Here is a 16,594-nt window from a genome sequence, read left to right as displayed (position 1 = left end):
TATCTATCTATCTATCTCCTATCTATCTATCTATCTATCTATCTCCTATCTATCTATCTATCTATCTATCTATCTATCTATCTATCTCCTATCTATCTATCTATCTATCTATCTATCTATCTATCTCCTATCTATCTATCTATCTATCTATCTCCTATCTATCTATCTATCTATCTATCTATCTATCTATCTCCTATCTATCTATCTATCTATCTCCTATCTATCTATCTATCTATCTATCTATCTATCTCCTATCTATCTATCTATCTATCTATCTATCTATCTCCTATCTATCTCCTATCTATCTATCTATCTATCTATCTATCTATCTATCTATCTCCTATCTATCTATCTATCTATCTATCTATCTCCTATCTATCTATCTATCTATCTATCTATCTATCTATCTATCTCCTATCTATCTATCTATTATCTATCTATCTATCTATCTATCTATCTATCTCCTATCTATCTCATATCTATCTATCTATCTATCTATCTATCATCTATCTATCTATCTATCTATCTATCTATCTATCTCCTATCTATCTATCTATCTATCTATCTATCTCCTATCTATCTATCTATCTATCTATCTATCTATCTCCTATCTATCTATCTATCTATCTATCATATCTATCTCTTATCTATCTATCTCGCTATCCATCTCCTATCTATCTATCTATCTATCTATCTATCTATCTATCTCCTGTCTATCTATCTATCTATCTATCTATCTATCTATCTATCTCCTATCTATCTATCTATCTATCTATCTATCTATCTATCTCCTATCTATCTATCTATCTATCTATCTATCTATCTATCTATCTCCTATCTATCTATCTATCTCCTATCTATCTATCTATCTATCTCCTATCTATCTATCTATCTATCTATCTATCTATCATATCTATCTCTTATCTATCTATCTCTTATCTATCTATCTCCTATCTATCTATCTCCTATCTATCTATCTATCTATCTATCTATCTATCTATCTATATATCTATCTATCTATCTATCTATCTATCTCCTATCTATCTCATATCTATCTATCTATCTATCTATCTATCTATCATCTATCTATCTATCTATCTATCTATCTATCTATCTATCTCCTATCTATCTCATATCTATCTATCTATCTATCTATCTATCTATCTATCTATCATCTATCTATCTATCTATCTATCTATCTCCTATCTATCTATCTATCTATCTATCTATCTATCTATCATATCTATCTCTTATCTATCTATCTATCATATCTATCTCTTATCTATCTATCTCTTATCTATCTATCTATCTATCTCCTATCTATCTATCTATCTATCTATCTATCTATCTATCTATCTCCTATCTATCTATCTATCTATCTATCTATCTCCTATCTATCTATCTATCTATCTATCTATCTATCTATCTCCTATCTATCTATCTATCTATCTATCTATCTATCTATCTCCTATCTATCTCATATCTATCTATCTATCTATCTATCTATCTATCTATCTATCTCCTATCTATCTCATATCTATCTATCTATCTATCTATCTATCTATCTATCTCCTATCTATCTCATATCTATCTATCTATCTATCTATCTATCTATCTATCTATCTATCTATCTATCTATCTATCTCCTATCTATCTCATATCTATCTATCTATCTCTTATCTATCTATCTCTTATCTATCTATCTATCTATCTATCTATCTATCTATCTATCTCCTATCTATCTATCTATCTATCTATCTATCTCCTATCTATCTATCTATCTATCTATCTATCTATCTATCTATCTCCTATCTATCTATTTATCTATCTATCTATCTCCTATCTATCTATCTATCTATCTATCTATCTATCTCCTATCTATCTATCTATTATCTATCTATCTATCTATCTATCTATCTCCTATCTATCTCATATCTATCTATCTATCTATCTATCTATCTATCTATCATCTATCTATCTATCTATCTATCTATCTATCTCCTATCTATCTATCTATCTATCTATCTATCTATCTCCTATCTATCTATCTATCTATCTATCTATCTATCTATCTATCTCCTATCTATCTATCTATCTATCTATCATATCTATCTCTTATCTATCTATCTCGCTATCCATCTCCTATCTATCTATCTATCTATCTATCTATCTATCTATCTCCTGTCTATCTATCTATCTATCTATCTATCTATCTATCTATCTCCTATCTATCTATCTATCTATCTATCTATCTATCTATCTATCTCCTATCTATCTATCTATCTATCTATCTATCTATCTATCTATCTCCTATCTATCTATCTATCTCCTATCTATCTATCTATCTATCTCCTATCTATCTATCTATCTATCTATCTATCTATCTATCATATCTATCTCTTATCTATCTATCTCTTATCTATCTATCTCCTATCTATCTATCTCCTATCTATCTATCTATCTATCTATCTATCTATCTATCTATCTATATATCTATCTATCTATCTATCTATCTATCTATCTCCTATCTATCTCATATCTATCTATCTATCTATCTATCTATCTATCTATCTATCTATCTATCATCTATCTATCTATCTATCTATCTATCTATCTCCTATCTATCTCATATCTATCTATCTATCTATCTATCTATCTATCTATCATCTATCTATCTATCTATCTATCTATCTCCTATCTATCTATCTATCTATCTATCTATCTATCTATCATATCTATCTCTTATCTATCTATCTATCATATCTATCTCTTATCTATCTATCTCTTATCTATCTATCTATCTATCTCCTATCTATCTATCTATCTATCTATCTATCTATCTATCTATCTCCTATCTATCTATCTATCTATCTATCTCCTATCTATCTATCTATCTATCTATCTATCTATCTCCTATCTATCTATCTATCTATCTATCTATCTATCTATCTATCTCCTATCTATCTATCTATCTATCTATCTCCTATCTATCTATCTATCTATCTATCTATCTCCTATCTATCTATCTATCTATCTCCTATCTATCTATCTATCTATCTATCTATCTATCTATCTATCTATCTCCTATCTATCTATCTATCTATCTATCTATCTCCTATCTATCTCCTATCTATCTATCTATCTATCTATCTATCTATCTATCTATCTCCTATCTATCTATCTATCTATCTATCTCCTATCTATCTATCTATCTATCTATCTATCTCCTATCTATCTATCTATTATCTATCTATCTATCTATCTATCTATCTCCTATCTATCTCATATCTATCTATCTATCTATCTATCTATCATCTATCTATCTATCTATCTATCTATCTATCTCCTATCTATCTATCTATCTATCTATCTATCTCCTATCTATCTATCTATCTATCTATCTATCTATCTCCTATCTATCTATCTATCTATCTATCTATCTATCATATCTATCTCTTATCTATCTATCTCGCTATCCATCTCCTATCTATCTATCTATCTATCTATCTATCTATCTATCTATCTCCTGTCTATCTATCTATCTATCTATCTATCTATCTATCTATCTATCTCCTATCTATCTATCTATCTATCTATCTATCTATCTATCTATCTCCTATCTATCTATCTATCTATCTATCTATCTATCTATCTATCTCCTATCTATCTATCTATCTCCTATCTATCTATCTATCTATCTCCTATCTATCTATCTATCTATCTATCTATCTATCTATCTATCTATCATATCTATCTCTTATCTATCTATCTCTTATCTATCTATCTCCTATCTATCTATCTCATATCTATCTATCTATCTATCTATCTATCTATCTATCTATCTATCTATCTATCTATATATCTATCTATCTATCTATCTATCTATCTCCTATCTATCTCATATCTATCTATCTATCTATCTATCTATCTATCTATCTATCTATCATCTATCTATCTATCTATCTATCTATCTATCTATCTCCTATCTATCTCATATCTATCTATCTATCTATCTATCTATCTATCATCTATCTATCTATCTATCTATCTATCTCCTATCTATCTATCTATCTATCTATCTATCTATCTATCTATCATATCTATCTCTTATCTATCTATCTATCATATCTATCTCTTATCTATCTATCTCTTATCTATCTATCTATCTATCTCCTATCTATCTATCTATCTATCTATCTATCTATCTATCTATCTATCTCCTATCTATCTATCTATCTATCTATCTATCTCCTATCTATCTATCTATCTATCTATCTATCTATCTATCTCCTATCTATCTATCTATCTATCTATCTATCTATCTATCTCCTATCTATCTATCTATCTATCTATCTCCTATCTATCTATCTATCTATCTATCTATCTATCTATCTCCTATCTATCTATCTATCTATCTCCTATCTATCTATCTATCTATCTATCTATCTATCTATCTCCTATCTATCTATCTATCTATCTATCTATCTATCTCCTATCTATCTCCTATCTATCTATCTATCTATCTATCTATCTATCTATCTATCTATCTATCTCCTATCTATCTATCTATCTATCTATCTCCTATCTATCTATCTATCTATCTATCTATCTATCTATCTATCATCTATCTATCTATCTATCATCTATCTATCTATCTATCTATCTATCTATCTCCTATCTATCTATCTATCTATCTATCTATCTATCTATCTATCTCCTATCTATCTATCTCCTATCTATCTATCTCCTATCTATCTATCTATCTATCTATCTATCTATCTATCTATCTATCTATCTATCTCCTGTCTATCTATCTATCTATCTATCTATCTATCTATCTATCCCGCTGTCATTATTCTTTTGTCCTGACCTGAACTTCTTGCTGAGATATCTCCAGGGGATGAAGCCGTAGACCAGACAATAGTAACCCTGGATTCTGTTGAGCTACAAGTCCCAGCATATTGTACTAGCCAATTGGCCAGCTGGATTGTTCCGGATAATGACAGCCACAGCATATTATTATGTAAGACAATATCTTCTATTGCTACGATTCTGCCGACATGTAAAAGCTGAGCCTGAAGTGTTTACACGAGATGAAAGTGGTGAAGTGTCTGAGCCCATGACTGGGAGCGTTTGCGAGAACATTGATCCCCGTGGGTGGCTGCAAATCCGCAGAGAAGCAAAGCTGAAACCTGACCCGATATTGTCATAGGATTGCCGACAATTATTGAGCGGATAATTGCAGCTATCGCTTACTGTCTACGGCAAAACCCTGGGCCTGACGGACAAGGCCTGGGACTCACAGCAGCCAATCACAATCCGGCTTTACTCACTGTTTTTGCTACCATTGTGAAGGTCGATTTCGGGTTCCGTGTGATGATGTGTCGCCCTCGTAACGTTTCTTGCTTTCTGTTTCGTAGCTGACCGTATCGATCGTCCTCGTGGCATCATGGAGCTCCTCGGCACTACACTGACGTCTACCTATGCCCGTCCCAGGGCCACCCCAACCAATTTCCTCCCAGCCATATCCACAATGGCATCAAGCTACAAGAACCGGTTCCCTCACTACACTCTAAGCCATAGCCTGACCCTGCCATGGAGGCCGAGCACGTACTACAAGGTGGCCTCTGCCACCCCTACACTAGCCCCCCTCTCCAAGAGCGCCCCCGGCCTTCACCCAGCACAGATTCTGTCATTCCCGGCAAACAGAACGGCTCTCTTTACCAGGTACACCCCCGATGACTGGCACAAGTCCAATGTCAACAATTATAGGGAATCCGAGTCTTCCAGGCGCAGTGCCGAGAGGTTACGCATCGACACCAGCCGACTTATCCAGGAGAAAGACCAGAAGACGAGAAAAATCCAAACCGACACCAGTAAAGACTTGGGCGAGCGAGTCAATGACATTTCTTTCTGGAAATCCGAGATCAATCACGAAATTGACCAGATGATCGGCGAAACGAACGCGCTCTCCGAGGTCAAGAGGCGACTTGAAAGGGCACTGGCCGAAACCGAAGGTCCTCTGCAGGTAACCACCAAAGCAGAATGTTGTTGACATGATCCACGTGCAAATTTAAGATAATGATTTGCAGGGTTAGAAGATGAAATGTTAGGAGTGGACGCCAATGAAAAATGGTTTCGAAAGAAGGAATTTTTTGTATATGAGAGTTTTGGTTATTGCAGCTTCTCATCCGTGTTAGGCTGCATTCACACAATGTATTGTGGCTCGTAATCTGGCACGTCTACGCTGTGGGAGCTTTTGCGGGCCGTATACGCTCCCATTGATTTCAATAGGAGCCGGGATCGTATACGTGGCGCTATTTTGCGGCTGTGATTTTGCAAAATAACGCTGCGTATACAATCCAGGCTCCTATTGAAATCAATGGGAGCGTATACGGCGCTCAAAATCTCACACGGCGTATATGTGCCACATCACACGGCATGTTACTCCGTGTGAATGCAGCCTTACTTTGGATGGATGAGGACGACCAAGTGGTGTGTGAGGGCCCGGGGTGCCCAGACACTAGATGAGATTGTTATGTCTGTGGCCTCATCCATCAATAGACCTAATCCTGAGATCTGCAGCCACCTCCAAGATAAATAAACCATTCCGATAACATTGTTGACACAACTCTAATCCCAGTGCCAGGGAGACTCAATGACCTACTAATTGCCCAAATTATCGGGAGTTTTCCTTAGAGAACTCGTCTAGCTGGTCTTTGCCGATTCCTCGGTAGCGATTCATAGCCGGAGGGTCTCTCAAGATTAAATAGGAAATGTCGGAATAATATCCAAAAGTTTTCTTAGCACATAATGCAGATTACACAGACAGTACTAGACACTTATAGCCCGGCGTGGGGGAGACGAGAGTAATACAGTAGCCACGTATGCACCTGACACAGACTGTGACATCACCACACTACCTCAGTGACATCATCATCCAATCACCAACTCTCCTGCAACTTACACTGTGTGACCTCACTACACTCACTCTGTGACATCATCATCCTGTCATAGATCCTATCTACACTCTCTGAATGACATCACCATCCAGTTACAGACTAGTCTGCTATACAGATTCTATGACCTCAGTGCACTAGCTCTGTGATGTCACCGTTGTCCAATCGCAGGATATTCTGCTACATAGACTGTGTGACCTACACTTAGTGAGTGACATCACCAGTGGCAGATAGTCTGTATGACCTCACTAGACTCAGTGACATCACCAGTGTCAGATATTCGGTACGTCCTCACTAGACTCTCTCGGTGACATCACCAGTGTCAGATATTCTCTACGTCCTCACTAGACTCTCTCGGTGACATCACCAGTGGCAGATATTCTCTACGTCCTCACTAGACTCTCTCGGTGACATCACCAGTGGCAGATATTCTCTACGTCCTCACTAGACTCTCTCGGTGACATCACCAGTGGCAGATAGTCTGTATGACCTCACTAGACTCTCTCGGTGACATCACCAGTGTCAGATATTCGGTACTTCCTCACTAGACTCTCTCGGTGACATCACCAGTGGCAGATATTCTCTACGTCCTCACTAGACTCTCTCGGTGACATCACCAGTGTCAGATATTCGGTACGTCCTCACTAGACTCTCTCGGTGACATCACCAGTGGCAGATATTCTCTACGTCCTCACTAGACTCTCTCGGTGACATCACCAGTGTCAGATATTCGGTACGTCCTCACTAGACTCTCTCGGTGACATCACCAGTGGCAGATATTCTCTACGTCCTCACTAGACTCTCTCGGTGACATCACCAGTGTCAGATATTTGTTACGTCCTCACTAGACTCTCTCGGTGACATCACCAGTGTCAGATATTTGGTACGTCCTCACTAGACTCTCTCGGTGACATCACCAGTGGCAGATATTCTCTACGTCCTCACTAGACTCTCTCGGTGACATCACCAGTGGCAGATATTCTCTACGTCCTCACTAGACTCTCTCGGTGACATCACCAGTGGCAGATATTCTCTACGTCCTCACTAGACTCTCTCGGTGACATCACCAGTGGCAGATAGTCTGTATGACCTCACTAGACTCTCTCGGTGACATCACCAGTGTCAGATATTCGGTACTTCCTCACTAGACTCTCTCGGTGACATCACCAGTGGCAGATATTCTCTACGTCCTCACTAGACTCTCTCGGTGACATCACCAGTGTCAGATATTCGGTACGTCCTCACTAGACTCTCTCGGTGACATCACCAGTGGCAGATATTCTCTACGTCCTCACTAGACTCTCTCGGTGACATCACCAGTGTCAGATATTCGGTACGTCCTCACTAGACTCTCTCGGTGACATCACCAGTGGCAGATATTCTCTACGTCCTCACTAGACTCTCTCGGTGACATCACCAGTGTCAGATATTTGTTACGTCCTCACTAGACTCTCTCGGTGACATCACCAGTGTCAGATATTCGGTACGTCCTCACTAGACTCTCTCGATGACATCACCAGTGTCAGATATTCTCTACGTCCTCACTAGACTCTCTCGGTGACATCACCAGTGGCAGATATTCTCTACGTCCTCACTAGACTCTCTCGGTGACATCACCAGTGTCAGATATTCTCTACGTCCTCACTAGACTCTCTCGGTGACATCACCAGTGTCAGATATTCGGTACGTCCTCACTAGACTCTCTCGATGACATCACCAGTGGCAGATATTCTCTACGTCCTCACTAGACTCTCTCGGTGACATCACCAGTGGCAGATATTCGGTACGTCCTCACTAGACTCAGTGACATCACCAGTGTCAGATATTCGGTACGTCCTCACTAGACTCTCTCGGTGACATCACCAGTGTCAGATATTCTCTACGTCCTCACTAGACTCTCTCGGTGACATCACCAGTGGCAGATATTCTCTACGTCCTCACTAGACTCTCTCGGTGACATCACCAGTGGCAGATATTCTCTACGTCCTCACTAGACTCTCTCGGTGACATCACCAGTGGCAGATAGTCTGTATGACCTCACTAGACTCTCTCGGTGACATCACCAGTGTCAGATATTCGGTACGTCCTCACTAGACTCTCTCGGTGACATCACCAGTGGCAGATATTCTCTACGTCCTCACTAGACTCTCTCGGTGACATCACCAGTGTCAGATATTCGGTACGTCCTCACTAGACTCTCTCGGTGACATCACCAGTGGCAGATATTCTCTACGTCCTCACTAGACTCTCTCGGTGACATCACCAGTGTCAGATATTCGGTACGTCCTCACTAGACTCTCTCGGTGACATCACCAGTGGCAGATATTCTCTACGTCCTCACTAGACTCTCTCGGTGACATCACCAGTGTCAGATATTCGGTACGTCCTCACTAGACTCTCTCGGTGACATCACCAGTGTCAGATATTCGGTACGTCCTCACTAGACTCTCTCGGTGACATCACCAGTGGCAGATATTCTCTACGTCCTCACTAGACTCTCTCGGTGACATCACCAGTGGCAGATATTCTCTACGTCCTCACAAGACTCGCTCGGTGACATCACCAGTGGCAGATATTTGTTACGTCCTCACTAGACTCTCTCGGGGACATCACCAGTGGCAGATATTCTCTACGTCCTCACTAGACTCTCTCGGTGACATCACCAGTGTCAGATATTCGGTACGTCCTCACTAGACTCTCTCGGTGACATCACCAGTGGCAGATATTCTCTACGTCCTCACTAGACTCTCTCGGTGACATCACCAGTGGCAGATATTCGGTACGTCCTCACTAGACTCAGTGACATCACCAGTGTCAGATATTCGGTACGTCCTCACTAGACTCTCTCGGTGACATCACCAGTTGCAGATATTCTCTACGTCCTCACTAGACTCGCTCGGTGACATCACCAGTGGCAGATATTCTCTACGTCCTCACTAGACTCAGTGACATCACCAGTGGCAGATATTCTCTACGTCCTCACTAGACTCTCTCGGTGACATCACCAGTGGCAGATATTCTCTACGTCCTCACTAGACTCTCTCGGTGACATCACCAGTGACAGATATTCTCTACGTCCTCACTAGACTCTCTCGGTGACATCACCAGTGGCAGATATTCGGTACGTCCTCACTAGACTCTCTCGGTGACATCACCAGTGGCAGATATTCTCTACGTCCTCACTAGACTCAGTGACATCACCAGTGGCAGATATTCGGTACGTCCTCACTAGACTCTCTCGGTGACATCACCAGTGGCAGATATTCTCTACGTCCTCACTAGACTCGCTCGGTGACATCACCAGTGGCAGATATTCTCTACGTCCTCACTAGACTCAGTGACATCACCAGTGGCAGATATTCTCTACGTCCTCACTAGACTCGCTCGGTGACATCACCAGTGGCAGATATTCGGTACGTCCTCACTAGATTCGCTCGGTGACATCACCAGTTGCAGATATTCGGTACGTCCTCACTAGACTCTCTCGGTGACATCACTAGTGGCAGATATTTGTTACGTCCTCACTAGACTCTCTCGGTGACATCACCAGTTGCAGATATTCGGTACGTCCTCACTAGACTCGCTCGGTGACATCACCAGTGGCAGATATTCGGTACGTCCTCACTAGACTCGCTCGGTGACATCACCAGTTGCAGATATTCGGTACGTCCTCACTAGACTCGCTCGGTGACATCACCAGTTGCAGATATTCTCTACGTCCTCACTAGACTCTCTCGGTGACATCACCAGTGTCAGATATTCTCTACGTCCTCACTAGACTTGCTCGGTGACATCACCAGTGGCAGATATTTGTTACGTCCTCACTAGACTCTCTCGGTGACATCACCAGTTGCAGATATTCGGTACGTCCTCACTAGACTCGCTCGGTGACATCACCAGTGGCAGATATTCTCTACGTCCTCACTAGACTCTCTCGGTGACATCACCAGTGGCAGATATTCTCTACGTCCTCACTAGACTCGCTCGGTGACATCACCAGTGGCAGATATTTGTTACGTCCTCACTAGACTCTCTCGGTGACATCACCAGTGGCAGATATTCTCTACGTCCTCACTAGACTCTCTCGGTGACATCACCAGTGGCAGATATTCGGTACGTCCTCACTAGACTCTCTCGGTGACATCACCAGTGGCAGATATTCTCTACGTCCTCACTAGACTCTCTCGGTGACATCACCAGTGGCAGATATTCTCTACGTCCTCACTAGACTCAGTGACATCACCAGTGTCAGATATTCGGTACGTCCTCACTAGACTCGCTCGGTGACATCACCAGTGTCAGATATTCTCTACGTCCTCACTAGACTCTCTCAGTGACATCACCAGTGGCAGATATTCTCTACGTCCTCACTAGACTCAGTGACATCACCAGTGGCAGATATTCTCTACGTCCTCACTAGACTCTCTCGGTGACATCACCAGTGGCAGATATTCTCTACGTCCTCACTAGACTCTCTCGGTGACATCACCAGTGACAGATATTCTCTACGTCCTCACTAGACTCTCTCGGTGACATCACCAGTGACAGATATTCTCTACGTCCTCACTAGACTCGCTCGGTGACATCACCAGTTGCAGATATTCTCTACGTCCTCACTAGACTCGCTCGGTGACATCACCAGTGGCAGATACTCTCTACGTCCTCACTAGACTCTCTCGGTGACATCACCAGTGGCAGATATTTGTTACGTCCTCACTAGACTCTCTCGGTGACATCACCAGTGGCAGATATTCTCTACGTCCTCACTAGACTCGCTCGGTGACATCACCAGTGGCAGATATTCTCTACGTCCTCACTAGACTCTCTCGGTGACATCACCAGTGTCAGATATTCTCTACGTCCTCACTAGACTCTCTCGGTGACATCACCAGTGGCAGATATTCTCTACGTCCTCACTAGACTCGCTCGGTGACATCACCAGTGTCAGATATTCTCTACGTCCTCACTAGACTCGCTCGGTGACATCACCAGTGTCAGATATTCTCTACGTCCTCACTAGACTCGCTCGGTGACATCACCAGTGGCAGATATTCGGTACGTCCTCACTAGACTCGCTCGGTGACATCACCCTGTAATCTCAGACGTCTCTCCGGCTCAGTAAGTCTTGCCCTTATTATGGTATTAAGCAGATCTTTCCTATAAAGCTCCTCGGGCCGTGGACTCGCTGTATCCAGGCTGCTCTCTAACACACCCCAGGCCGTGCGCCTAACAATAGATGTGTCAGCACAGACAGCGGTTGCTACAAACAGTGTAACATTATGAGGCGGTGGAATTATACCGTGTATAGTGTAACATGTAACCCGCCAGCAGAGATGAGATTGTGCCGCTATGTGACAGACGGGCAGCTGCGAATGGCTGACACAGATTGTCAGCGCCGCACGTGATCCCGTGCACATTCCCATGGCGGCAGATACAGATCCCTCTTCTAGCAGACATTGTATCTTCCAGGGTAGAGTTATAGAGAATACGCCCCCTTGTACCTCTGAGGGCCACCTATGGCAGCAAATCTCCTGCTCTCCACATGGCGATGGATAATAACTCTCTCTTTGGGTCTCTGCCCAGGACATTAGGTTATTTCTGGCCCCCTTTGACGGTTCCTGTCCCGCTGTATATATATGTATGTTACACGTATGTCGGCATAGTCTGCACATTGTTCAGGACATGCGTGTTGTGTGCTTGGTGCAGGTAGCTCAGGAATGTTTGTATCACCGGGAGAAGAGAATGTCCATCGACCTGGTACACGACGACGTAGAGAAGCAGCTGCTGCAGGTAAGACGTCTAATGTGTACGGGGTTAATACAGGGCCACCCCTCTTCTCCGGTGACGGGGGGGGGGGGGGGATACGGAGTCGGATGTTGGATTTTTGTACACGAGAAGATTAAGTGTCACAAGCAGAATCTGGAGTGACTTCCTACTTACTAGAGGTGGTTGTAACATTTTGTAATAGGCCCAATTTGTTACAAATTGTCCAAAAATTTCAGGTACGACCAAACTGAACTTTGGGGGGTCTTCAAACCCCAGAGTATAATTAGTAAAGACCCAGGGGGCCTCCCGGGTGACATTGCGGGTCCTTGCTGAGGCCTGTGATTGGGTCTCAGTGTCCCCCAGGGCCCATGATGTCAACCAGGAGGCTGAAAGTAGACCCCAAGGAAGTATCGGACACTGCACGGGAGCCCAGGAGGGGTGAAGGAGGTGAATCTGAGGGGTTTAGCGCCTCCGCGGGCTTCCGCTAAACTTGTTTAGGATCAAATGAAACAGACAAACCGTGAAAATATTCACAAAAAGAATTTCATGAGGTTTGCCCATCTCTGCTCCCTACAGTCCCCCAATTCTGAATGTAAGTGCTGTATGCGGAGCTGAGCATGCATGTGTCTATGTGGGAGTGACCTCTGTCAGTGTGTGGACGGTTCTTAGGGTAAGTTCACACGGAGTTTTTTGGTCAGGAGTGCTCCTTCTTCAGGCCTATTTGCTTCGTGATTTGGCCTGAAGACGCTCCTGACTAGGTCCATTCATTGGGCCTAATCTGGAGCACTGCAGCGGCATTCAGTTGCAGCTACCCGTATTTTGGAGCGGAGCCTGAGGTGGCCTCCGTGTGAACTGACCCTTAGGAGTTCTGTGCACCTTCTCCTTGGCAGTCCAGTCCTACAAACAGGTGGAGGCTTCATCTCAGCTCCACATAAATATCTCACCGCCATATAGACGTCTACCTAAGGTTGTCTTCTCCGCTTTGTATAGGAAGTCGACTCCATCAAGTCCTGCCAGGAGAGGATGAGAAGACATCTGGATAAGACGGCGGCACAACTGGCGTAAGACGTCCTCGCACCTTTCTGTCTTTATACTTGGTTTGTTGAGTCTTGGTGCCCCCGCTGGGTGTGAGGATAGAGTGCCCGACACACGAGGCTGTTCAGGGTTAAGCTATGGCAGTGAAGTAGGGGAGTATAGTATGGCCACAGGGGAGTACAGTGTGGTCACAAGGAAATACGGTATGGTCGTGGGAAGTACAGTATGGCCACAGGGAGGCACAATATGGCCACGGGAGGTACAATATGGTCACGGGAGGTACAATATGGCCACGGGAGGTACAATATGGTCACGGGAGGTACAATATGGCCACAGGGAGGTACAATATGGTCACGGGAGGTACAGTATGGTCATGGGAAGTACAATATGGCCACAGGGAGGTACAATATGGTCACAGGGAGGTACAATATGGCCACAGGGAGGTACAATATGGTCATGGGAAGTACAATATGGCCACAGGGAGGTACAATATGGTCACAGGGAGGTACAATATGGCCACAGGGAGGTACAATATGGTCACAGGAGGTACAATATGGTCACGGGAGGTACAATATGGCCACAGGGAGGTACAATATGGCCACAGGGAGGTACAATATGGTCACGGGAGGTACAATATGGCCACAGGGAGGTACAATATGGTCACGGGAGGTGCAGTATGGTCACAGGAGGTGCAGTATGGCCACAGGGAAGTACAATATGGCCACAGGGAGGTACAATATGGCCACAGGGAGGTACAATATGGCCACAGGGAGGTGCAGTATGCCTGCAGAGAGGTACAATATGACCACAGAGAGATACAATATGGCCACGGGAGGTGCGGTATGACCACAAAGAGGTACAACATGGCTCTATAACAGTGTATGGGACCCATATTAAAGATCCATTAAACATAATCAAGTGAATGGGCCCTGTTTCCATATATCCCAGGTCACATGCTGAAAGGAGCCATTATTATAACATCCACAGATACAGTAATACCAATCAATGTGATGTCATGTGGACAGGAGAGCGGCTCTGATGTCACTAGACGACGTCCCTGCACCTAATGTTACCCCCATACAAATACTGACCCCATATAATACCCAGGCACAATAATGGGTGATATCTGACATATAATGTGCCATAAGGTTCTCCAGCTACTACGGCTCAGCCAGGTATATTATATTCTTAGGTTCAGGGCCTAGATTTATGGATTGCGGTAGTTTTTATTGACATGGGCACAGTAATACTACAATCTTATAGGTGAGTACCCGGCATATCCATCGATCCTATATATCATAGTATTGGAATAGAGGAGGTGACGTCCCCAGGGTGGCCATAGTGGAAGCCATATAAGACGTACCGCACCGCATCTCACAGGAAAGTCTCCTTCTAATGTTTTCTCTGGATTTGTCTTCAGGTCAAACCGAGCGGCTCAGCATGAGCTGGAGCGCGACATCAGCGACAAACAGGCGGCGTACCGCATCGATGACAAGTGTCAGAGCCTCAGGAACACCTCAGACGGCATCGGCTACTACAGGGGTGTGGAGCGCATAGACGCCAGGTGGGGGCATTAGTGAGGCCGATATTCACCCCGATATCACCCAGAGACTTGGGGACATCCATAACGGGACAACAGTCTGTGGTAATAGAGTAACTGGTGCGCAGTAGGAAAGGCCAAGGTATTGTATTGTATGGCGCGTCACAGGCAGAGTATACAGATATTTCACAATCTGTATATAGACAGGGAAGATATACACGGCAGCGGGACTTGTGACTGGGCCAGGAAGGCTACAGGGTGAGGATGGAGCAATGCATTGTACAGGTATATAGTGCAGGTGTATAGTACAGGTCTATTGTACAGGTATATAGTACAGGTAAGTAGTGCAGGTATATAGTACAGGTGTATAGTGCAGGTATATAGTGCAGGTATATAGTACAGGTGCATAGTACAGGTGTATAGTGCAGATATATAGTACAGGTGTATAGTACAGATATATAGTACAGGTGTATAGTGCAGGTATATAGTACAGGTGCATAGTACAGATATATAGTACAGGTGTATAGTACAGATATATAGTACAGGTATATAGTACAGGTATATAGTACAGGTATATAGTACAGGTATGTAGTGCTCTGTATTTGGAGAGGGAGCTCTAAAACCAGGCTGCCTTCACACGGAGTAACGCCATTCACAGCCATACACGCATGCGCTGCGGAAGGCTTCCGAACACTTCCCATTCACTTCAATGGGAGTGCTCGTAACGCCGGCTTTACGAGCGCTCCCATTGAAGTGAATGGGAAGTGTTCGGGAGCCTTCCGCAGCGCTCGCGGGTACGGCTGTGAATGGCGTTACTCCATGTGAAGGCAGCCTAATATTAAAATTTAGGAGACACTGCATTAAATCCTAGCACATCTCTGTGCTGGGGCGGAGTACCCCTACAAGTCTAGATCTAGTGATGTGTAAATTGAGCAGATTCTGATCCGGTTGTGTGGAATTGACTTCTATTGGTCATTCTGTCCCCACAGTCCGGGCAGGTGTCTGTATAACTAGTACGAGTAACCTGACGCCCCAGACATCTCATCCTCCTTTGTGTCCTCCAGTATCTCGGTCCCTGAGACATGGGCCAAGTTCACCGATGACAACATCCTGAGGTCCCAGGGTGAGCGAGTGGCATCGGCCAAACTCAGGGAAGATGTGGAGGGTCTACTCAACGCCACCTCCAACGAGATGTGGAACCAGTTCAACCTTGTCAACGTCGCATTTACCAACAGGATCTCGGACACTGCTGACGCCAAGAACAAGCTCCAGAGCCACCTAGCGAAGGTAAGGT

General features: G+C 43.1%; 1 protein-coding gene across 1 annotated transcript in view; it reads left to right on the top strand.

Annotated features, from left to right (window-relative positions):
* Positions 1-16,594, top strand: part of TEKT3 (tektin 3) — a 33,454-nt gene that overhangs the window by 5,050 nt on the left and 11,810 nt on the right. The window contains exons 2-6 of the mRNA XM_075278164.1: positions 5,421-6,028; positions 12,666-12,749; positions 13,716-13,786; positions 15,181-15,324; positions 16,365-16,587. Of these exons, the coding sequence (XP_075134265.1) occupies positions 5,450-6,028; positions 12,666-12,749; positions 13,716-13,786; positions 15,181-15,324; positions 16,365-16,587 (1,101 nt within the window). The 5' untranslated portion in view covers positions 5,421-5,449. The remainder of the gene's footprint in view (positions 1-5,420; positions 6,029-12,665; positions 12,750-13,715; positions 13,787-15,180; positions 15,325-16,364; positions 16,588-16,594) is intronic.

This window comes from Leptodactylus fuscus, chromosome 6 (genome assembly GCF_031893055.1).
Source record: "Leptodactylus fuscus isolate aLepFus1 chromosome 6, aLepFus1.hap2, whole genome shotgun sequence".
Classification (NCBI taxonomy): domain Eukaryota; kingdom Metazoa; phylum Chordata; class Amphibia; order Anura; family Leptodactylidae; genus Leptodactylus; species Leptodactylus fuscus.
Note: the sequence above shows the minus strand (reverse complement) of the source record. Positions and strands in the feature narration are given on the sequence as shown.